We start from the raw sequence: 24,652 nt of genomic DNA on the forward strand, positions 1-24,652 counted from the left end.
CACAGCCAGCCCGGATGCTTCTCTGTCCCTTACAGACAAAGCTCAATACCAAGACCAGCAAGCTAAGGGCCAAGCCCACTCAGGGCCTCAAAGACAGGTACCATCAAGTTTGATGTAGGGAGACCCACTAGAGCCCATTCAGCTTGTCAAACACCTATGAGGATGGGTTATGTGGACCAGACCTTCATGTGCCAGAGTACCATGTATTAGTTCTGGACAAAATGGAAACATCACCTTTTAATTATTATTTTACTCACCAATGTGACTTCTCCAGAGTGTTTAGCACTTGGCACAGCCACATAGCTTCGAATACCTTCTCCACTAGTAGGAACTATAAGATGCTGAGGGAGAAATCTCAGAGGCAGCTTATCATACTGCAGCCACAACAAGAGGCAACAGTGGAAGTCTAGCCCCTGTTATGAGCCATTCACAAGAAGCAGAGAGCCCGCTGAGCATACAAGCACTGGTTCAGGCAACTATGGGAAAGCCAGATCAATACTGGACAAAAGAAACTAAAACTACTGAGCAGGTACAGCCTAGCTGGTCCAATAGTACCTCCTGTCTGTATCAACCAGTCCCTTCCCTTTTTCTTTTTAGACAGCAAGCTGCTGGCAGCAACACCCTTTAGATGCCTACAGGTATATGGAGGTCAACCATGCTGGGATACCCTCTACCCCACATCCTGCAGGCACCATGGTTCCAATGGCTAGATGGTGGTCCCCTTCCAGTGCTCCTCTGGCCTGTGAGAAGTTGAGCCTACAGCAGATGGCTTCCTGAGTTACAGGCTCTGGGGGAGAGGACATTCCTGGGCTTTCCTATTCCAAACCTCCTGTTGATGTCTGTGCGCATATGTATCAGTGAAGAGTTCATTGTGAAATAAAGCCCTCTGCTGGTAGCAAGCTTCTTCCTCATTGTAGGATGCTGAGACACCTGAGAATCTGAATTAGGAGCCCCAGTCCCTAATCTACCAATCCCCAGCATTCACTGGTGGGAGGGGACTTAACTTATGGGCTCAAAGTACTAAGTGCACAATGAAAAAGCCATTAGAAAGTGGGCCTTTTAACCTGGTATCATGGCACACACCTGTATAATCCTAGCACTGGAGAGGTTGGGGTGAAGGAATGTGTGTTTGAGACCAGCCCATGCCACATAATAAAACATTGTCTCAAAATAGCAAAAATAAATAAATTAAATAAATAAATAAATAAAATGAGAGATAACCAGTAGAAGATTTTTTTAAAAAAAATGGTCTTTTTAATCCAACTTTTTTTAATTACAGATTATAGCTTTGACTCCTCTTAGATAGCAGTAAACTCTTCTTGAGACTGAGAGAAAATCTCCTGACCAAGCCATTTACACAGGCTTCCTGAGATCCCATGGTAGTAACAAGGACTGACCAGGCTCTAGTGGACAAGAGAACATAGTGCCCTTTGGAGCTGGGGCCTGAGTCTCAGGTACTAACACATACAGCCTCTGGATAGGGAAACAGTTCCAAGCTTTAAACACTCCAGCTGCAGTTCCATGGAGTATGTATGCAGAAGACCATACTCCAGCCAGCCAGTTCAGGGGTCAGCATTATCCGCAAACAGGAATAAGATCACGGTCCAGCATCACTTGGCCCAACAGCCCACTGCGGAAGGTCCGGAGGAAGTCTCGGGCTGCCATGGCATAATCAGGCTGGATAACATTGACATTACCTGAGGACAGAGGGTCTAATGAGAAAGGGGGCTCTAAGGACAGCCTAGCCCTAAGAGACCACTAGGGGTACCATCAGTGAAACCTAGGAACAGAGAATGTTGAGAAAGAATGCAGGCATCATACCCACACTCTGGTCTACACTACAAAGTCCTTCCTCCCTAGAAATTTCCATAGGTCCCCTTCTCACGCTCTAATACCGGACAGCTGTCCACTGGTTCCCTTCTGTGTCTCACTCCTGTCTTCCAGAAAGGGTAAGGGTCCCAACAAGTGACAGAGTAAGGGCCCCACGCCACACAGTGCAGCCTCACTCACCTGTGCCTGTGAGCACTTTCACTTTCCGGGTCTTCCCAAGCTTCACAGCCACATTCTTCAGCACCCACTCTATGTGGTCACAGGCACTGGCCAGGCCATAGTGTTGCACGTACCTGCAAGCCCACGGCCCAGGTCAGACTTTGGTGAGGCTCCAAGCCTGAGGAGGATTCCCTCACTCATCCATACCTCAGAGGGGCCAGCTCCTGGGCTCCTGAGAGGACCAGACTGCTTCCAGGCAGCTTAGTGCTGCAGAACAAGGCTGAGAACTTCTCACAGAAAAGTAAAGACTTCTCATCCAACAAGGTGAAGTTCAAATGCCTGGCACCCAGTCAAAAGTGACCAGGCCTTCAAAGCACAACAGTCAACTTCAGCTGACCTGTCAGTGACTGGATGTTAAATGGTAAGCACAATAGCAAATCAGTTGTTATAATTGCACACTAAACAGTCACAAAGCTGTGGCAAAGCCCATGTGAAAAAAAGGTCTGAAGTGAACTTCTCAAGGGGAAAGCTCTGAAGACCAATGGAATAGAGACAGACAGGCAGACACCAAATCAGAGAAGATGGTTGACTGGACACTACAAGTGCAGACCAGAAATAAAGTATTCTGAGCAATGCATAGGGGCCTGGCCACTAATAAATCAGGCACTTTCATGCGACAGAGGTGAGAGGTCACAGACAACCTATAATCACCACAGAGGTGAAAGGTCACAGACAACCTGTAACCACCACAGAGGAAAGAGGTCACAGCTGACCTCTGTGCACCATAGCACAGGTGAAATTCGGTCATTTGGAAATTCAGTGCTGACCTGCACCACAGTAAATACTAAAGAAAATCTCATGTTCAGGAAACACAAGTAGGAACTTCACTGGGTCTCCACAAAGACAGCCAAAACCCTGTAACATGTTAGCTCAGTCTGGAAAGATGTCTCTTCTTATAATGGTAACTGTCTACACAGCAAGAGATAACAGCAGTGTCTCTAGGGTTCACAGACCATGCAAAAGCAGCATATGACAATGGCCGCACATAGGGTAGGGAGAGAAATGGGGCCTGTGTTGCAGGATAACTGAGAAGCTCTGGGAACCCTGTTCACAAAGTCACAGGTAACAAGCTAGAAAGGACTCCACGGTGGTAGTGTCCTAGCAACACCCTCAAAGTACAGAAACTGGAGCTGCAGATGCCAACAGGAAGTGAGCAGATCCAGTAATGACTGAAAGTTTAAACGCTCTTCTTAGTGATTCACAGTACAGATGGGCAGATAATCGGCAACACTGAAATGAGGACACCGTAAAGATTGAACAGAAATCAAGGAAGCTGTAGCCGGGCATGGTGAGCATGTGTAGTCATTCCTCGGACTCAGAAGGCTGAGGCAAGAGGCGCTCACCTCTACAAAGTGGCCCAGACATTCTCTTGCGCTTTACCCAAGAGAAGTAGAAGCTCACATCACATAAAGACTGTACATGAATGTTTCCAGAAGCTTTGGTTGTGACAGCCAAAAGCTACACACATTCCATGTCTACCAGAGTAAACAGATAAACCAAGTGCAGGATGTCTGGGTGATATATAGTGAGCTCAGCCACCAAAAGGAATGTAGAGCATGGATAACTCAGAACAATCATGCCCCATAGAGGAAGCCAGGTGAGAGAGGATGTACCCCGTACCATTTCAATGACAGATTGTTCATCTACTCCCCCATACACACCCACAAGGGATTAAGGAAGAGACAAAGTGAACCAGGGTCTTACTATGCGGCCCAGGCTGGTCTCAAACTTATAATCGTATCTCATCCTCAGAGTACTGGGATTTGGGATTTGTACCGCCACACCCAGCAGAAACCACTATCTAGTGTAACAATATGATGCAGCCATTTGTCAAAACTTACCAAATCACACACTAGTAATAATGTAAGATTATATAATACTTTAGTGACTTATTTCTAAAACTATACCTAGATAGGATGAGCAAGCAGGGGGCTGCAGCCCCCACACCCACTGCCACTCACCCAAATAGCCCATGCCTGTTGAGGGTGTAAAGGAGGTAATCAGCCATGGTCTCTTCCCCAACAAGGTGGTCCAGCACAGTTCCTGGAATACAAGCAGCTAAGGCAAGCCCATCTAACAGGGGACATCTGTGCCCCACCAAGCCCAAATGCCCCCCAGCTGAAGGCAGAAGACCTGGAGCTACTAAAGAACGTCCCTGAAGGATGGCTCACAGCTGTGGCCTTCTTCCCATATGGTATGTGACTTGGTTGCCACCCCCACTACAGGGCAGAATGCAGCTAGTCTCCCTCTCAAAACAGTGAAAAGCATCTGGTAGCAAAAAGGGTGGAGGAAGTAACAACCCCACCTGCCTAGGGGACAGTCAAAGTCAGCAGTGGGACAGAGGGGCAGCCATCCCTAGCTGGGGCTTACCACACAGGGCCAGCTTCAGGCCTGTCTCCACACTTTCAATCCGAGGAGCCAGCACCCCGGGAGTATCCAGCAAGAACGTCAGTGGACGCTCGCACACCTGTGCAGCATAAGGTGGATCAAGCCAGGCAGCCTTTGCCCAACAGCCAAATCATTGCCAGAGACTCTGAGGCAGGCCTCCACATAAACCCACCTATAAGTTGTCTTTTGCACCGAGGTTTAGAGCCCCCATTGGGTATAATTTCTGCTTAATTTGAAGAACAAATAAAAGCCCAAGGTCCATGGGAAACAAAAGAGAGTATGTGAGTGTAGCTCTGGCAGGTGAGGTAAAAAGGCTGCCTTCCTGACAGATTTACATAGGAATATGGCAACCCTGGCAGGGACATGAGAGGGGGCAGAGGAAGGAGGTCAGGCAGGGCCAATGCCTCGGACACAGGGTGCCAGGCTCAGTGGAACCGGCAAAGCTCTGCCCTGTGCTCACCAACCAAGGACCCTACCTGGATTCTGGATGTCACAGCTCTGGTGATTCCTGGCTCACCACCCACTCTGGTAGCTTTTCCTGAAACGACAGGAGAGAGGCCATCAAATATTTATACACAGCAACAGAACAAGCAATGAAATGTATTTAACTAACATACCCAGCAAGAAGAACAGAAACCAGAGGTCAACAGTTGTCAAATCATAGTCCCTTACTGATTCCAAAGAACACTTGGTTTTCAAAAGCTAGGCACAGTGGCCAAGGGCTAACAAATGCCCAAAACTCACTTCCCAGTGTAGAAAGTTGCCCCCCTGCTGCAAAGGTCATTCAGATCTGCTTCTCCACCTCAAAGCCTCTCCTGGACTCACCTACTCCACAGTGGGCAGGCGGGCACCACCCTTGATTCCGACACTGTGGGTGCCTGGCATGGGACCCAGCCCAGGGAACCGGAGAGAGGCTGCCTATTCACTGCCAACTACCACAGGAGTAAAAGGATCAAAGTGTCCATCACAGATGACCAGAGGAATGAGATACAGATAGTGGAATAACTTGGACCTAAGGAAGAGGGAACTGCTGACAAAGTTCCAGCATGGACAAACATTATAGTAAGCGAGACAAGCCAATCCCAGCATTCCTTATTGACACAGTTGGACAGAAATAGAACAGGGCTGCCAGGCACTGGGGCAAAGAACAGGATGATATGTTTAAAGCTTCAGTATCAGGTAATTTAAAGTTTGGATAGTGATTGTGCCTCCACAGCCCTATAAACAACTTAATAACCCTAAACAAAGAAGATACACACTTTAAAGGAAAATAATCTTAGGAAATTAGATGATTGTGACAGCTCTACAATTAATGCCCAAAATACCCCCTTTCTAAAATAAAGGTACATGATTTCAAACTCTCAGGCTTTACAGTACCAATGGGTGCTGTTGTTATTTTGTAGTTGTTTTGTCTTTTGGAGACAGGATCTCACTATGTAGCCTTGGTAAGCCTGGAACTTGCTATGTAGATCATGCTAGCCTTGAATTCACACAGATCCTCCTGCCTCTGTCTCCCAAGTGCTGACATTTAAAGGTGTGTGCTCAGTTACTCAGTTATAAATGTTTTTTGTTGTAACCTGGGCTATCCTGGAACTCTCCCTGTAGATCAGATTGACCTCAAACTAAGAGATCCACCTGCCTCTGCCTCTGCCTCTGCCTCTGCCTCTGCCTCTGCCTCCCAAGTGCTGGGATTAAAGGAATGTGCCAACACATCTGTATCTGTAATTTTTTTAATAAACACTGTATGGTTTGTGTGAAAAATGAAGCCAATATACACTTATCCCAAAGTCTAAGATGCATAAAAGCCAAGGGCACGTGAAAGTGTGGTAAGTACACACTGTGTAATCAATGGCTGTTCACCTCAAAGACCTCCTTCAGACCATTAACTGTCCTTTTAGCAAACAGGACAGGACATGAACTATGGAAGGAATGCCTCAGAGTGGAAGTCAGCACACCAGTGACTGCCTACCTGTCCTGAGGTGCTGCCGTCTCAGCGAGTTGATGAGAGAGGATTTGCCTACGTTGGGTACACCAATCACCATGACACAGTACTCCATGTTCTGTGGAGGCAGAAGAGTTTCAACTTCATCCCACCCAAGCTGTGAAACTTATAGCCCAGGGGAAGGGGACATCAACACAAAGGCCATGTGCTGACCAACAGGGTTGGCCCAGCTTTTCCCACTAAAGGAAAATAAAAAGCCTGGGTCCTGTCTGGAAATCAGCCCAGTCCTCTGTATTAAAGGAGGCTCAGAATGGACAGGTAGGAAGGGACCCACCCCCCAGCTCTACATCCAACCAACCTCTGCTCGATTGTAGCGGTAGCTGTACTTGATCAATTCCATAAGTTTTGGGATGATCTGCAACAAACAAGCCGTATCTTCAGGTCATACACCTCTACTAACCCACTTTCAAATAACAGGATCAGGAACCCTGTATTTATACTTAGCCCTTGATTAGGAGGGCAAAGATCTCACACATACCTCACTAGGGAGCTAAGACAAAAGCTTGGGCATCCAGACCACAGATATCTAACTTTCCACCTGAGCCACAACTAACTGGATTCATTCACCCATTTCCAACCCAATTAACCACACCATTAAACAGTAGGGTGGCTACCTCAGGAGGGCTTCTACAGCAACTATAACCACCTACCAGACAGTATACACATCAACTCACAGGGTTCCATCAAAACAACTGAGTAAATAAGTTACTGGGTTCTGCAAGAGGCTCTCATTACTTATAACCCCAGAATACTCCCTCAAAACACACTCAGACTGTGAGCATCCGACAGGAGACAGGAGGCCCAGGAGATCCTGTACCCCAAGCAGCTCAAGAAAATTCCAGGGTTTTATCCCAATTATTTATCAACCAACATGTAGAGAGGCTCACCTGCTTGATGTTTTCATCCTTTACACAGTTTGTGAAAATGACATTTTTCAGGCCTTTTCCTTCTAAGTGCTGGACAATTTTCTGAAAGAGACATTTCTATTTTAAATACTAAATTTAAATATGAATGGTATGCCAGGCATGGTGGGACATGCTTTTAAACTCAATACTACATAGAAAGACCCTATCTAAAATAAAATTTTGTATGTGTGTGCACGTGCGCTCGCGTGTGTGTGTGTGTGTGTGTGTGTGTGTGTGTGTGTGTGTGTGTGCAAGCAGACAGGTAGATAGGTATGTGTGTATATTTGTGTGTTTTGTGTGTATATATCATTGCCAGAGAGATGGCTCAGTGTTAAGATCACTGACTACTCTTCCAAAGGACTAGGTTTGATTCCTAGCACCCACGTGGCATCTGACAATAGTCTATAAGTCCAGTCCCAGGAGAGTTCTGGCTTCCATAGACACTGAATAAGTGTGGTGCACAGACATACATGCAGGTAAAATGTCCATATACATAAAATAAAAATACACACACACACACACACACACACACACACACAGTGTGATATTAAAACTCAAGAATCTGATCTTGGGGACAGTGAGACAGCTCATCTGGTAAGGTACTGGATGCCAATCCTAACAACCTGAGTTCACTCCCAGGGACCCATTCAGTACAAGGAAAGAACCGACACCCCCAAAGTTGTCTCCTGACCTCCAAATGTATGTCATAGAACATGCATATTGACATGCACAGAGTAAATAATAAATGTAAAAAATATGTTTTTAAAAAGGAATCTGGCTGACCCTGGTGTCACTGTCCTTTAACCCCAGCACTGAGAAGGCAGACACAGGTGGATCTCTGAGTTTGAGGCCACCCTTATCTCAACACAGCAAGTTCCAGACCATCAAGGACCACAGAATGAAACCATCCAAAAAGTAAATTAAAAAATCAAGTAAGAATCTCAGCTTGAAAGGACACTGTAGATGCATTGTCTGCTCAGAGTCAACCTAAACTCTAAGGGCTGGGCAACAAGATGTGGATGCCAGAAAAAACAATGAAAAGCCCCAACTCTGAGGACAATGGGCTCACAAGAGCCCTTTGAAGAGCAAGAAGGAAGAGCCCTAGGGCAGACATAGCTGTGCTATTTATGTACCTCAAGCTCTGCCAGGGTGAAGCTGAAGGGACACAGCCTGCTCATAGGGACTTCAATGTTTCTGGAGATAAAATGGGACTGAACCAAGTCACTCTGAAGCCTCGGCACTGAGCTCACACGTGCTGGCTTCTCTGAAGAATGTCATCACTTTCGTGTGCTCTATCATCTGAGACTCTTTGGAGAGGAGGGGAAATTGAGACAGGCTTTCACTATGTAGCCTTGGGGGGCCTGGAATTCAATATGTAGACCAAGCTGTCGTGGAACTCACAGAGATCTGCCTGCCTCTGACTCCCACGTTTTGGGATAAAAGATGTGTGACACCATGCCAAGCATGAGACTTCAATTTAAAGTTGACATAAAGTCATTAGACTTAATATTCAGTATAATCAGTATACATATTTTATTTATACTTATATATCTCAATACATGTTGAAAATCATTATTATGTTTGGGCATTACTGGCCACAAAATATAGTCAATGCTTAAATAAACAAAAAGTAATTAATTCATTGATACAGTCAGGTTTTTTTTCAGTTATTTGTTACTATACTACATATTAATATGATATAATTAAGATACTTGCCTGGGGGGTGGAAAATGGTGGAAAGGTTAAGGGCACTTGCTGCTCTTACAAGTTTGGTTTCCAGCACCCACACAACTCACAATTCCAATTCCAGTGGATCCAACACCGTCTTTTGGCCCCTGGGAGCACCAGGCACACATGTGTTGCACATACACACATACAGGCAAAACACTCATACACATAAAATAAAATAAATCTTTGAGGGTAAAAAAACGGTACTAGGCATGACAGAGACATACTGATCTCTGGTCTCTGTTAAGATTCATTCCAGATGTCCCTCTGGTATAGGCCATGGGTGTGGAGCCCAAGCTCCTTCAGAAGCCTGGCACTCCTCTCACCTCCTATGCCTGCCCAGTAGAGGGCAGTGTCTACCAGTCTGTAAAGGCTAGCATTTGAAGGGCAGAAGCAATCTCTAACAGATCAAGTCTCAACTAGCAAAAGCAGAGGAAGGCACTTGAAGATAAACAACCAAACGGGGCACAGCCTACATCATGATCCGTTCCCTAGGCCTCACGCCAGGTGCTGACACTGGATATCCACTACCTTGGACATCCTGACCTTCCATATAAGTTGTTGCTCTTCAGTAAAGGAAAAGTCTGCATCATTGACAAAGGCTACCATGTGGGGGACATAGTAGACAGGGCATCCATCAGAAAGGCTCAGGCCACAAAGCCGCTACAGTGGTCACCAGGGCTCCCACAGCACACCAACCCACTCCCCAGAGGAGGTGTGTCCATGTTGAGCATTTGGGCCATACATTCATGTTTGCAGTAGACAGCTGTTGCTGAGAAGCCAGGCCAGAAGCCTCCTGCAAAGGCAGGAGTTGTTTTCAAGTACAGCCTACCCAGGGGCATATCAGAACGCCTGTGTCGGTGGCTCTGTCACACTGCTGCTGGCAGCTGTAACAAGGCACTCACCTGCTGCTCTGTAAGATCCGCCAAATCCATTTTGTTAAGGACAAGCAAATGAGGCTTCAGACCAAGTAGCTCTTGGAACAGAGAGTTTCGACCTGAAAGTGGGATGTGCTGATGTTAAGGCAAAATCCCTAATGAGCTCTACCAGTCTTTATTCAGCCAGGAGCTAAAGCATAGAAGAAACCCCATCTCAGAGCAAGTGTGACCATACAACCTATCTTCCTGTCCCCTCCTAAGTGGCTTGTGAAGGAGCTGGTCAGACAGGCCATTGTCATCTAACTTCCCAAACAGATGGTGGGAAGAATAAAACCAAAGGTATAAGAAAAGCCACTGTTTAGATGCCAGGGAATTTAAGTTTAAAATGAAATGACCTGAACACTTAGGAAAATGTGATTCCTGTGAAGACCTAACTAAATTACCTTGGACTAGATGGGACTAAATTACCCATGCTGGCTCCTGAAGATGCCACTTCCTTCCAGCTATCCTCAAGTATCCCAGGCTGATGCGGGGCTACATCATGTGACGTTAACATAGGCAAGATGGGGCTTCTTATCTTTACAGTCTGCCCCCTTCAACCTTCCCAGTAGTCTAGTAGAGTCCCAAGGCCTCCACCTGTCCCATCTGGGCACCCGGGTAAACTGCTATCTCCACCGAAATGGTCCTTCTCTCACAACTGACCAATCCATTCATAAACCCAAGTCTCCAAGCTCCTCTCCTAAAGTGCTACAGAAACCACTATCCAGCACAGATCTGCTGCCACATCCTGGAAGCAGTTGAATGATCCAGAGCCTAAAGGAGAACAGTCTTGTCATCACATATGCTGAAAAATGTTTTACTTTTTAATAATCAAATATAGCCAGGAATGGTAGTGCACACCTTTAATCCCAGCAAGCAGATCTATGTGAGTTCCAGGCCATCCTGGTCTACATAGTGAGTCCAGGCCAGGCAAGGCTATAATGCAAGACCCTGTCTCAAAATAATAATGATGATAATAATGATGATGATGATGATGATGATGATGATGCTGTCTCATCTGGCAGTATGTGATATTTTGGTGATTAGACATTTATAGCCTAAAACAAATACACAAGATGTATTATTGCTAAAGTTCCAACTCTGAAAGCTGAAATAGTCCCTCAGTCTCCATTACTATTTCCAGACTCAGTCTCCATTACTATTTCCAGACTCCCACCAGGGGCAGCAGGTCCCCACCACCACCAACAGCTGGTCCACGGATCTGGGCCTATTGGCCTGACATTCCCATGCTCTTCTCAGGCTGAGTGAGATGCCAACAACTGCATCACAGAAACAAAATACAGCTTAAATGCAACAAAATGGTCTAAGAAGCAATTGTCAAAGGACATGATAATGACTTGCCAATCCTTCACTTCAGGACGTGAGGAAAGCCCAGGTTGGCAGGACTATTTAATCTTGGGTTTCATAATTTACCCCTAAAAATATCAAAGTAAGCCAGACAGAGGCTGAGACAAATAAAAATGTATCAGACGGGAACTTAAAAAAATAAAAACACAAACCTGGACCCCACCCCAGAGATTCTGATCTAAAGGGGGGGGCTAGCAATTGGTGTGAAAACCACCAATTTTGATGTGTAGTGAAAGTTGGAAAACACCATTTTATGTGCCAGTAATTACAAAAGAAGCTGTCGGCAGCTGTAGACATATAACTGGACCTGGGGCAGAACAGAGTAGATTGTCCAAGGGAGACGCAGTGAGCAGCAAAGCTTCCTGCTGCCTCCACAGCCTAGCAGAGGTGCTCTCTCTCCTACAGCATGAAAGGATATCCGGGCGTCATGAACCTCGATAACACAATCCACCAGCTTCAGACTGCTCTGCATCTTCTTCAGTCCTGGAAGGTAGAAGGGCACTAAGGGAACAGCTCAAGTGGGGGCAGATTTAAGTGGTCCTAAGGAAATGCATCCGAGGACCCATTAGCGCACACAGGGCTAAGGCAAGCAGTATGCTGAGCCTTGAGGTGCCCTGGGTGGATCTGGGCAGAACACTTTACATATGAGGGTCTTGGGTGTTGTGATCTGGAGGCTCTGGATAGTTTGCTGACTTAATGACCTCAAAACATAAAAAAACGTCGAGGCTCCGGCCCGCAACTACCACCCTCGCAATCACACTTCTGGCGCCTTTCTGCCACACTACCACCTCGCATGGCAGCGGCAGCAAGATCACAGCAACCAGCAGCCCAAGGACGCACTATGCCAGGTGTCTGTCTGCGGCCAAACTGTGACCTCTTACACTCAGACATTATTCAGGTGTACCGGCTTGCATGTGCCTTCACCGGACCACTCAGTGAGAGTCAAGGTACCGAGCACAGAACAACTCTCCAACCCGAGGCTAGGAAGGCGACCAGAGTGGCCTCCAGGCCTCCCGCTAGCCTCACCCTTGGCCATGTGGCCGGGGAACCAACGTGCCACATCGTGACCTTGCAGAGGGAAGCACTCGCGCCAAGCGGCCCCGACGGCACCCCATGCCTGCGGCCACAGCCTCATAGCGCTGGTGTCGGAAGCGCTCACTGACGGACAGACCCCGCGAGAGTCTGGCTCTACTCTACAGTTCCGGCGCTCTAGGGTTCCGCACGCTACTACGCATGCGCTTGACTCGGAGCCCTCAGTGTGGGCGGGACCGGCGTGTCTGGGCAGGCTCGGTGCTGCCCTAGTCCCAGGATTCCTGAGGTTGTGTGAGGTTCTTTTGAGTGATTTGAAGATTTGTTTTTTAAAAGAGGCCTTATTGAGTTTTTGCAACGCTTGTTTTTATATCGGCTGTGGCGCACACCTTTTATCCCAGCAAGGGAGAAGCAGAGAAAAAACAGTAGTTCTCTGCATTTGGGACCAGCCTGGTCTACAAAGTGGATTCCAGACCAGCCAGAGCTACATGGTGAGACCGAAAAAACAAGACTTAATTTTATTTATTTATATTTATTTCAAGTGTCTGTGTATGCCACACGCAGGCAGGTACCCCCAGAGGCCAGAAGACAGTGGATCCTGTGGAACTGGAATTTTACATGTGGTTTTGAGTTGTTGAGTGAGTGCTGGGAACCAAATTTCAGTCTTCTGTAATAGCAACATTCTTAACCTCCAAGCCATCTCTCCAGTCCCAATCTGGAGATTTTTCTCCACATTCCAAATATTTCAAGTTGGAGGATGACGGCTTGCCTAGCATGCCCAAAATTCTAGGTTTTTGTAGAGAAGCCAGGAGGATTTGAGATGCTGGCAATAAGGATGGGGTTCCTCCACGGTGGGGAATAGGCCTAACAAGCTAGGAGTTTAAACTTAAAATCTGGGCAGTTTTTTTCTCTTTTTTCCTTTTGAGACAATATCTCACTTTGTAGTCTTTTCTACAAAAACTAAAAAGAAAACTTAAAATTAGAAGTCTCAGCCAGGTATTACAGACACACCAGTAACCCTAGCACATGTGAGATAGAAGCAAGAAGGTCAGGAGTTCAAAGCCGGCCTGGGTTACATAAGACCCTGTCTTTAAAAAGTCTTATTTTTCCCTCATAATAAATCAATATAATGAAATTTAGTTGCCCCCCCCACCAGTTCTTTGGCCTTTCTTAGAGCTTTCAAGTGTTTTAGCTATGTAATGCCTTCATTTTCTTTTCAAGTGCGATACATTTTAATGTAACTGTTCTAAGTACTGACTATAATCCCATTAATAGAATGAACCTGAAGTGTTCTTCACTGATGCAAGATTAAATGTAAATGCAGCTGCTCCTAGTACAACAGGCCTGTGACACCAGGAGAGCACTACCCTAAGAGAGACCCTATCCCAAAATAAAAGGGCTGACATGTAACTCAATGAATGCAGCAAGCCTTGGGTTTAATCCCTGGTAAAACACACACACACACACACACACACACCAGCACTTGTGAGGCTGAGGAAGAATAAAAAGTCCAAGGCCAGCCTGGACTACAGAGTGAAATGTTGTCTCAAAAGAGGGGGAGAATGTGCCCACATTTTAAGTTTAAAGCTCTAGGCATGTCAGGCCAATGGAAGAGCCTCATTCCCAGCAACTCGCATCTCCTGGCCTCCCTCCTTGGCAAGCCGGTTTCTCCCACATAGTCACCTGATTCTGTCTGTGAAAACTGAAATGCCTCCCTGAGTGTCAACAGCGATGATCTTTGCCCTTGAAGGCTCTGTATTCTTTCATAGTCCTCAGGCTATAGACTACCATAAAAACCTACTGGAGTTGGCTTTCTTCCATGGTGTCCCATGAAGGACAGTCTGGTGACATAAAGCAGGAAGTGTTCTTGATGATGTAACATGCTTCCTGACAGACTGGTGGGATGGGGGAAAGGCAAACCTTGAAGACCTCAAAGACAAAAGGAGCCAAGCAGAGCTGGACTGGACTGTGAGTGAACAGGCAAGCAGGGAGCTGTTTTGGTAATGTAAGCCTAATTGACACAACCAGGCAGGGTTGCAGGCAGCCCTTCCAGAGCCTGAGGCCAGTGACAGTGCCATGCTGTGCAAGGGTGGAACAAGGGTCTCAGCAAGTTTCTACAGCTCCTTCTGGAGCACCACCCCAGTGCTTGCACCAACCTCTCCAGCTCCACCATCCAGAGATGTGGAAGCTCTTTTGACAGGTGCAGCACGGGGAGTTAATAAGTATTAAGTGTTGTGTCTCCTTTGTAACAGGAGCAACAGACCTGGAGCTGCTGCTGGGACGATGCAGTGAGACAGGCTGCAAAATATCCAAGAAGCCTACCCAACATTGCCTAGCTCCCCAACACACTCCCCATATCTACGCCAACACTCCTGGTTCCCCAGCACCCTTCCTAACCCTACCTCCAAATTCTGTTTCCTCAATACCCTCCCCGTGTTTGGCCAACCTGCTCCCCCAATAATCTTTATAAATGTGTTTGGGTTTTTTTTTTTTCTTCACCTCCAAAAAAACCCAAAGACAGGCCAGAATAGGATGCCACTCCCTGTCCCACTCAGTCTTCTCAGTTCTACACATTCATCCAACACACCCTTCTAGGGTACCTGACACAGATCCATCAATGATCAAAGGGAGGTTCATTAGCCATACTGTGGTCCTGAAAAACAGCAGTGGGAACCCTGGAAACACCTTCAAAAACAGGACAAAGGGTAACCACAAACCCTAAGGCCCAAAGAACCCACAGGGGAAAGCCATGAACTGGGGATAGAAGGTGCAGACAGGACCTGGACTTGGGTGGGAACTGGATAAGAACTGGATGTAGTATGAGAAGGACTCTAGACACAGGTGGTGGTAACTGTTTTATGTGTGCGACAACACAGAGGGACATCCATGATCAGACCAAGCCAGACTCCTGCAAATGTTATGAGAAATGAGACCAGTTTCCCAAAATTAAAGCTACCAGTAAGATCCCAAAACCTCAGACCAGCCTGAAAACCACGTATCCAACAGAGGAGCTTGGTCAGCCCACATGATAGAGCAGAGCTGCAGATATTCACAGCCTAGGCCGGGGCTGCTGTACCTGTGAGTCCCACAGATCAATGAGGCGATCGGCTTCCCTCCAGCCAGACAGGAGGGCCCCATGTGTGGTGGAATAAAATGCCCGATGTGTGGCTTCCCCAGCGAAGAGTATCTGGAGCTGCAGAAAAAGACCAAATTAGAACAGGGATGCAGGTGGGACAGCTGTGGAGAAAAACGCAGAAAACAGAGCCCCTGTCTATTCATCTGCAAATGTGCAGTAGACATCATTGCCCATGCCAGGCAGGTATGAGTACTAAGAGATGCTCAGGTGGTAGGACCCTGAACCATGACCAGAAGAGTTGCTGAACTACCATGGTAGAGTGGGACTAAACCTAATACACCATGCAGTAGTGAGAAGTCACTGCTTACAACTAAAAGTGACATGACAATGAGCAAGCTGACAGGGACCATGAGACACCTGGAAAACTGAACTGTGAATACCAGGTGATACTGAGTAGCTGTCTTGGAGATATACACCAAGATATCTGCACGGAGGAATACTCAGTAAGTTAAGGGACGGTGGGCAGACCCTGCTGGGGGTCGAGTACCTGCTGCTCCACCTACTCTCTACAATTGATAACTTCCATAATTGTTTTGAAACAGGGTCTCACTATGTGGCTCTGGCTGGCTTGAATCTCACTTCATTTACCAGGCTAGCCTAGAACCTGTAGAGATCTTTCTAGCTGGGATTACAGAGGCATAAGCCACCATGCCCACCTAAATGTCTTAAAGTGACAGTGTGAACATGTGTTTTCAATATTAGAATCAGATGGAGAGCTATGGGGGGGGTGTCAATAAGTGGTACAGTGTTTGCCTGGCATGCTCAGGGCTTCATCCCCAATACAGAAGAAAAAGGAATAAAGCAGCTGGAAGCATAGTCTGGGGAGAAGATGGTTGTTCCCACCAGCTACTTTTGTTTCATTTTATTTCTGTAGCCAGCGCTGTAAAATCCCTTAAGCCATGGGCATGTGTGAACCTGATATGAATAACACATTTTAAGTTTTTCATTTGGATTTGAGTTTGTTGAGACATACATCATCTTACTAGCCTTGGCTGGCCCATAACTTGTTCTATAGACCAGACTGGCTGTGGATTCCCAATAGTCCTCCTGCCTCTGCCTCCTGAGATTATGAGTGTATGCCAGCACATTCAATTTTAAGTTACTTTCTTATTTTCTTTTTTTTTAATATGTGAACAGAAAGAAGACTTTATTGATAAATTATGATTAAACATTGTGACAGGAGCCAGGCGTTGGTGGTGCACGCCTTTAATCCCAGCACCTTTAAGCCCAAGTGACTAAGAGAGAACCCTTGACCCACATGGCAACCAGGGGACCTGCTTCCCCCACCTGGCAGGAGCAGCTGTCATCTCTCACAGGGTTGACACACTGGCATGTTCTAGTTAATTGAATGTTGTGTTTGCAAGAAGGGCCCCTGGCCGGGTGTTGGTGGCGCATGCCTTTAATCCCAGCTCTTGAGAGGCAGAGGCAGTCGGATCTCTGTTCGAGGCCAGCCTGGTCTCTAGAGCGAGTGCCAGGACAGCCTCCAAAGCTACACAGAGAAACCCTGCCTCAATAAAACAAAACAAAACAAACAAACAAACAAACAAACAAAAACATTGTGACAGTTAGGGAATAAAATCTCCAAGTTGCCATCTCCTCAAACCTGGCCCTAGTTACCAGCCTCAGCCTTCTTGCTGGAAGCTTTGGATGAAGTCTTGGGGGGTAACCCAGGCCTTTTGGGGTTCTCAAGGGTCTTTGTTTTCCTGATCCTGGGTGTCCCATGCCCTGGGGAGGGAGAGGTGCTTTGGTCTGTGTACCCTCCTAGCCCCCTAAACAACTGTCTCAGTGTGGGCCATGGCTGCTGTCTTCCTTTTGACAAGGGAAGCAACACTGTTCTGGACCTTGCTGGCTGAGGGTTCTGATTTCTCACACACATTTTTGGTTTTCCCACGAGCCTCTGCTTCTTGCTTGCTCTCACTGTGTTTGACCTTCTGGCCTATCTTGTTGGCAATGGGAGGGGCTGTGTGGCTAAATTACTCTTATTTTCAAAACAAACAAACAAAAAAAAAATGGCTCTGACTCTTTGAGATCCCTGCCCCACCCATTACTCACACCACATCATCTTTAGGCCTTAGTTAGCAGCAGGATCCCTAGTGCCTCACACCAAGGCAGGTCACTATACCTGGGTACCAGTTCCATCAGCAGGGAGGGGCTGAGCCAACAGATCTAGGTCATCACCAGTGCTGCCAACAGCCACATAGCTGTAGGAACCTCGGGTATATGGGGCACTGTGCCAACGAGACCTCAGCACGCTCTTGGCTGCTGGCAATTGTGGGTTTCCTGAAACAAAGAGATATGGCGTGTTAACCCAGAATTCTCCCTAACCTGGAAGAAAACCAAGCCAGTGTGTGTTTTCCTAAGAGGCATCCTGTCTCAGCTGCTCTGCCAGCACCACACAGGGACAGCTCAACAATACCATGAGATGCCTGGTGAAAGTGAACTACCCACCCTTCTGAACCTCAGTTTCCCTAGCGGAAAGCACCTAACTAGGGACAACTGCGTGTATTTTGGGTAGAAGATTTTAGAAAATAAAATTAGGGAGTGTTTGCAAACCATTACTAGCCCACTGCCCAGGAAGAAGGCTGTCTTGGAAATATACAGAGCAGAATTCATTCTTCTCTATTCTGAGTTTACTTCCTGTTTAGAGACTGGCCAATAAGAATGTATTGCTGGGACATACCTGTCACTCTCCGAAGTACTTGCATTAGAGACAGAAGCACTTCTTCATCCGACAAAGTCTCCATAAACTCCGACTCGAGCCCAGCAATAAACCCACAGAGCACATGTGAAGACCTGCAGGCACAGAAAGATGGAGACAACTCAATATGCCAGGGCCAGGGCCAGGGCCAGCGCCAGCACCACCCAGAATAAGCCCCCAGGACTCTCCCAGGGACTCAGCTATTTTCACAACACTAAGGCCGCATGTGCTGTTTCCACTTTGTCACTTGAACCAATGTGCAAGAGAAGAGCAGGTAAAATGTCCCTCAGAGAATGGAAGTCTCAACAAGCCACAACAGTAGGCTCTGTGTTCTTCACCATCATGCACATTTTGGGAGGGAGGGGTAAGCTGATTTCACTCAAAAAAGTCCTAGATGAAATAGTAAAGTGACTGATTTTATTAAATTTTAGCCCTTGAGTGCATTTTTCTATGTCTGTGTGAAGAAATGAGAAGAGACATGAAGAAATTTTGGGGTGCCGTCTGTGAGTCTGGGGCCAACTGGCCTAGCACTTCCTTTGCACACCTCTTCTTTACCTATAAGGACACCTAGTCAACCACGATACTGAGCAGATATTTTCTCAGGGAAAAAGTACACAGTATATATTGATAACAATGAAATTTAAGCTCTCAAGCAAAACCCAGAATTTCAGCAAAATTGTATATGTCACCAACAGTTTAACAGCTTCACACTCTTGACAGTCTTCAGATATCCGTGGTAATATTGATGAATTTAACCCCCCCCCCCAGACAGGGTTTCTCTGTGGCTTTGGAGGCTGTCCTGGAACTCGCTCTTACTGTAGACCAGGCTGGTCTCGAACTCACAGAACTCTACCTGCCTCTGCCTCCTGAGTGCTGGGATTAAAGGCGTGTGCCACCACTGCCCAGCAAATTTAACTTTTGATATTACTACATGAACCAACATTTTCTGAATGACACAAATTGTGGAGGTAAAAGCCAGTGACTGAGCTATAGGCTCAGTGAGAGACCCTGTCTTGAGAAACGAGGTAGAGAGTGATAGAGAAAGATCCCTGAATTCAGCATCTGGCCTCCACACATAGTAAGCATACACACATATATACATACATACATGGCAGAGGAGGCATATTTTCTCAAACAAACTGAATTAAAAAGGTGGCAGAGTTCTGCTTATTGTGGTGATATCTTGCTTGTACAAATAAAGCCTGTCTGAGGGTCAGAGAATGGAGCTTGCCACTAGCTAACCATAGAGGTCTGGAGGTCTGTATAGACTGACAGGAAGTGAGGTAGCTGTGCAGAAACAGGATATACTCAAAAACAGGAAATTGTTCTCTTGTCTGCTGAGATGCTAAGGAGGTAAGGTGTACAGAGGCTTTCTCCTTCTCTGACCCTTGCTGTTTGACCTAGTAGAAGATACAGGAGTCTCAGCTGCTTCTGCATTCATTTACATTAATCTTTATCTACCTGTCCCTTCTCCAGTGAAACCCTCAGAAACACTGGCAATGAACTAAACACAACTGTGTCCTCCAACAGACCAAGATTTGTGAGCAGGAGAAAGCTTCCCAAGAGCTCCTCAATGTATACATACTCAAAAGGAGGCAGGACCAAAAAGCCAATGAGCTTCTTGAACCAAGTGTCTTGGAGTGAGAGGGTTGTGTCCTGTAGGGGTGATGTGTCCTCCCACACCACCTGGATGAACTTGCAGTCGGGCTCCCAGAAGGGCTCCTCAAACTCCAAAAATATTTTGTTGTTGGTACCAAAGCCTATTTTTCTGATGACTTCTGCCTTTTTGGCAGGCAGTGGTGGCTCAAAGAAGGTATCTTGATGTTCTTTGAGAAAACCTGCAATTCAGAATTGGATGTGATTTAAGATAGGTCTTGTGGTACATGTCTTTAATCCCAGCACTCGGGAGGCAGAGGCAGGACGATCTCTGTGAGTTAGACGCCAACATGATCTACATAGTGAGTTCTAGGACAGCAAGAGCTATATCGGAAGACCCTGCTTTAAAAAAACAAAAAATGGAGGGCTAGAGAGATGGCTCAGATGTTAAGAGCACAGGCTGCTCATCCAGAGGTCCTGAGTTCAATTCCCAGCAACCACATGGTGGCTCACAAATCATCTATAATGAGATCTATTGCCCTCTTCTGGCCTGCAGGCATACATGCAAGCATTTTATACACAATAAATAAATAAAATCTTTAAAAAAGAAGGCTCAGAATGGAGAGGCAGGCAGGAAGGGATTTAACTAGAATCTACATCAACAGGAACCTGACCTGATTGTACAAAGGACTTCTAAACATCTCATTCATGTCCCTGAGACAAATTCCAAAGGCTGGACCATCAGGACCAAATACCAAATACCAGAGGGATACTACAGACTCCTCTGTCACAGAGGGACAGTTAAGTAGGACTCTGTGGAGACATCTCACTCCTGACCTTCTCTTCTAACTGCCAGTCACACCACTCAGCGTCAGTCTGTAGTAGTCATCACACTCATTGCATCCAGAAGGCTTGTTTTGCCCTTTACTGTGCAAGAAATTGAACCTTGTGCCTCATACATGCAAGCAAACTAACACTGAATACACTTAGATGAGCCTAAGTAGGAAAAAAAAAAGTCCAGAGTCACACAACCAACAAAGTCAAACACAAGAGAGAACATTTGCTTGCAGCCAGTAAGAAAGGAAGGACAAGGCCTTTAATTCCAGCACTTGGAAGGCATAAATAAGTGCATCTCTGAGTTTGACACCACCCTGGTTTACACAGTGAGTTCCAGGCCATTCAGGGCTACATACATGGTGAGCCCTGTCTCAAAATAAAATATTAAAACTAAAAAAAAAAAAAAGGAAGGAAGAAAATCAGTACAACAGGAAGCCAGCAAGGCCATAACCAGGCCCATGACAGGGACAATTTCCCCATACACAGTGAGCATGGGGAGAGAAGTAGAGTCCTTCTATCTAGATCTTCAAGAACAAATCACTCCTCAATCTATAAAGATGTAGCCACAGATGAGCACTTTGAAATTTACATGTAAACACCATGTGAAACAGGGAAGTGAGAACTACTAAACTTCCACCGGTATTTATTAGTAATGGCATCTCTCTACAAGAAAGTATTAGCCAGGCCTGGCAGCTCATGCCTGTAACTCCAGCACCCAGGACTCTGAGGCAGGCAGGAGGGCTACATCTGCTACAAAATATAATAGAGTACTTCCAGTCATCTGAAAATCCTTAGAATGAGAAGAATGAACTCAGCGGTTCAGCAAACACCCAGAGCCAAGTGAGGACAAGAAAAACTAGAGGCCATTGGTGCCTGAGACAGGGATATAGACAGAAAGCTTGTTCAGAAAAAGTGAGTTCTACCTAAGGGCACGGTGACGATGACATGATGGGCGGGCAGGCGGGTACCATCTTCACATTCCACCAACACTGGGAAGGTCTCCCCTGGAAAAGCAGCCTCCTGGAAGGACCCATTCCAGTGAATGGTCTTCACCGGCTTGTCAAAAACCATCGAATCCTTGGGCAAGGAAGCCAGTATGCAGTCGGTAAGTCCTTGGTAACCACTAAGAGAGACAGAAGTTGATGTGTGGTGAACCAGGCCCCGGAAGGGTAACTCTGGCAGAAATAAGCCATTCAAGATGCCACCAGCCTCAATGGAAGCATCACTCAAAACCAGAAAGAGGGGCAGGGGAAGACTGCCTGGAAGTGGAGCGACCCTTTAAAACTCAGGACCATTAGCATCTACCTTTTGGCTAATGAGGGTCACAAAACTGACTAGGTCACATGAGAATTAGAGCTCCCCACTACCACAGTAGCCCTATGTTTGTGCACTTCCTGAGTCACAAATGCCTATTAGCTGAAGCCTTAAGCTTGATGGGGGTTGGGAGCAGCCCTGGGCTCCTCTGCACCTGAAGCCCCTGTGTAACACCCAGCACATGAGAGGCCCCAGGAAAATCAGAAGAAATGAGCATTTAAGATATTTCCTCTCAATTTCTTAGAAATATTCTTGCTTAAACAAACAACGCTAGGAGAAAAAGCAACCGTTTTCTCTGAATGGGGAGGGCAGTGCCCTCACCTGCCCCACTCCGAGCCTCCTCTCTCCCTTTTTCCCTCCTTTCTCCAGTCTAGTGCCTCTGCCCAAACAGGATGGGAAGAACTGACAGGACTGTGGCCCATACCCAACAAAGGTGCAATCCAGCCCCGGTAACACTGTATACTCCCCAAACGGTGCAAGGGCCACCAGGTCCATGCTGTGGGTGCCGCTCACGCAACATTCTATGTTGAAAAAGGTGTTCAGGATAGCCAGCTTGAGCTTCTTAGTGTCCTCATCCTCGGTCCAGTTAGCCACCTGCTGACTTATCTCCTTCTTGAGGAACTCTCCAACGCTGGCCACTGGAGTCTCAGTTGCATTCAGGAACTCTCGGGTCTGGTCTATCAGTCCATAGAACAGATTAGCCATCTCTGTCACCACCTCCAGGCTCACACGTGTTCCAGAACTGGTCCAGCTCACGGAAGGCAGGGCCACGTGCCCTCCTGTCTCCACCAGCTGGTTCTCCTCTGATAACTCTTTCTCCCCCAGGAGCCCGAACTCCGCAGCCAGCTGGAAGACAGGATTGCCCTGGGAGGGCCCATGGATCCAGTGTGCACCCAGCTCCACTACACCACCTAGGTACAGGAGGGTACAGGAAATGCTACCTGGAAGCTCCCTCCCCAGAAAAAATCGGCCCCACCCTTTCCCAAGCATACTCTCGAGAACGTCTAGAGAGTCACACGGTCCCGTTGTATACCAGGACCTGTCCCTCAGGGTCAAGTGGTTCCCAAAGGCAAGGCTTGGTCAGAACAGACTTAGGGAACTCCTGGGGAGGGGCAAGTAAGCCTGTATAGGCTTCGAAGGACACTTAAAGAGAACCCGAGAGGAACCCCCAGGTCTGAGCAAGGAAACTGCAGGACCCTAGGTTGCCTTCCCTGTAGTGTCCTCTCCTAACTTTGGGAAGTTGACTTTCGGGGCCCGGTGAACGTGGGTGTGTGTTCCTTTACCGGAGGAGCCGGAAAAGGCTTCCTGGATCAGTCGGATGGGGTCTGGGGTCGCTCAAGGGGCCCAAGGGGCGGTTACCGAAGTAGCGTTCCGAGCGGATGCGGCCCCCGGCGCCGGCGGTGGCCTCCAGGACCCGCAGGTGTGGAGCAGCCGGGTGGCGGCAGAGTCTCTGCGCAGCGCCCAGCCCCGCGATGCCGCCGCCCACCACCAGCACCCGCGGGCCGCCGGACGCCATAGCTTGCTCAGGGTCTTCCAGCGACCGGTGACCCTAGGCTGCCCCACGGAGGCGGGCGGGCGGGGCCAGAGGCGGGGAAGAAGGTGGAGCTAAGTAGGAAAGGAGTGAGAGAGGGTGCGTGGGGCTGGAGGTGGGGCGAGGAGCCGGGCCTATGGGCAGTCGGAGGGGCCAGGCGGAAGGCCCGAGAGGTCCGGGCAGCCTTCGATGAACATTCGGAACTGGATCGGAGGAGAGGGAGGTGCATGTCCCGCGGCCTGCACTGTGTCAGCACTGTATCCTCCACGTACGTTCGTGGCTCCCGGATGCGCTCCAGCTCCAGGTGCTCTGAGCCGCGCCTCTCTCTCGTATTTAGGACCGCCCACAGTCGCCTTACGAGGAGTGTGGGTGTGGACAATGTCAGCCAGCATCCCCACAGAGGTACTTGGCCTTCCAGGGGCATACATCCTGGGAGGCAACCTTCCTGGACTGTGTAAACAGAGAGTACTAAAACTTAAAAATATAATAATAATAATAATAATAATAATAATAATAATAATAATAATAATAATAATAATAGAAAACAAAAAGGCAGGGAGTGCGCCATAGCTCTAGTCTCCTTTCCACTGGAGTATTGGCTCACAGTGGAACCTGCTTAGGAGATGTGTAGTCCTGGACTCCCATGCTTACTCAAAGCATTAAGACAGGGATCCTGAAAGCTGAGAACACTGCTTTGGCCAAGCTCCACTAGAGCAGCACTCACAGGCTGAGGGTCAAAATTGGCTTCGCCCCACTCACTGGATCCACACACTCAGAGCAAGGAGAGGTTATACCACAAACGCACTGATTGTATGTAGAGAAGGGGCGACGGCTCTGGCACAGATGGGAGTCGTGATCCTATGCATGAATCCCTTTCTGGAGGAGGTACATTCTAAAGAGCAGGAGCCATGTGCCCTTCACTCAGCTATTAGAATATCACCCTTGTTCACTTGCAAAGTTAGTGTGTTTAACGGGATCTTGGGAGTTGGAAGCTGAAGCTGACTTCCAAAGAAAAGATACCAAAGGCATCCTACCCTACAGCTATCAAAGAAATGGACCTAGAGGCAAAGAACTCTACTAGGCCTGGTTCACCCAAAATGCCAGGCTTTAGTACCCACCATTTTTCTCTACCCAGTCTTAAAACTTCTGTTAAC

At 47.4% G+C, this 24,652-nt stretch overlaps 2 protein-coding genes across 3 annotated transcripts; both read right to left on the reverse strand.

The window, feature by feature from the left end:
- Nucleotides 1-1,229: 1,229 nt before the first annotated feature.
- Mtg1 (mitochondrial ribosome associated GTPase 1) lies at nt 1,230-12,540 on the reverse strand. The gene is made up of 11 exons (XM_027409051.2): nt 12,384-12,540; nt 11,776-11,840; nt 9,978-10,082; nt 7,327-7,407; nt 6,738-6,794; nt 6,407-6,497; nt 4,914-4,975; nt 4,420-4,516; nt 4,011-4,092; nt 2,011-2,123; nt 1,230-1,697 (listed from the first exon to the last, which is right to left on the reverse strand). Exons 1-11 carry the CDS (start codon nt 12,490-12,492, stop codon nt 1,576-1,578), a joined length of 984 nt encoding a protein of 327 aa, XP_027264852.1. The 5' UTR covers nt 12,493-12,540; the 3' UTR covers nt 1,230-1,575.
- A 2,688-nt stretch (nt 12,541-15,228) lies between these two features.
- Paox (polyamine oxidase) lies at nt 15,229-23,792 on the reverse strand. 2 transcript variants are annotated; one of them, XM_027409049.2, is made up of 7 exons: nt 23,327-23,763; nt 22,392-22,878; nt 21,577-21,776; nt 19,806-20,058; nt 18,203-18,315; nt 17,645-17,802; nt 15,229-15,579 (listed from the first exon to the last, which is right to left on the reverse strand). In XM_027409049.2, exons 1-7 carry the CDS (start codon nt 23,481-23,483, stop codon nt 15,436-15,438), a joined length of 1,512 nt encoding a protein of 503 aa, XP_027264850.1. In that variant the 5' UTR covers nt 23,484-23,763; the 3' UTR covers nt 15,229-15,435. The 2 variants fall into 2 exon arrangements, with proteins under 2 accessions (XP_027264850.1, XP_027264851.1); XM_027409050.2 differs by lacking the exons at nt 15,229-15,579; nt 17,645-17,802; nt 19,806-20,058 and having other exon boundaries at nt 18,227-18,315; nt 23,327-23,792.
- Nucleotides 23,793-24,652: the final 860 nt, after the last annotated feature.

Source organism: Cricetulus griseus, chromosome 3 (genome assembly GCF_003668045.3).
Source record: "Cricetulus griseus strain 17A/GY chromosome 3, alternate assembly CriGri-PICRH-1.0, whole genome shotgun sequence".
NCBI classification, from domain to species: Eukaryota; Metazoa; Chordata; class Mammalia; order Rodentia; family Cricetidae; genus Cricetulus; species Cricetulus griseus.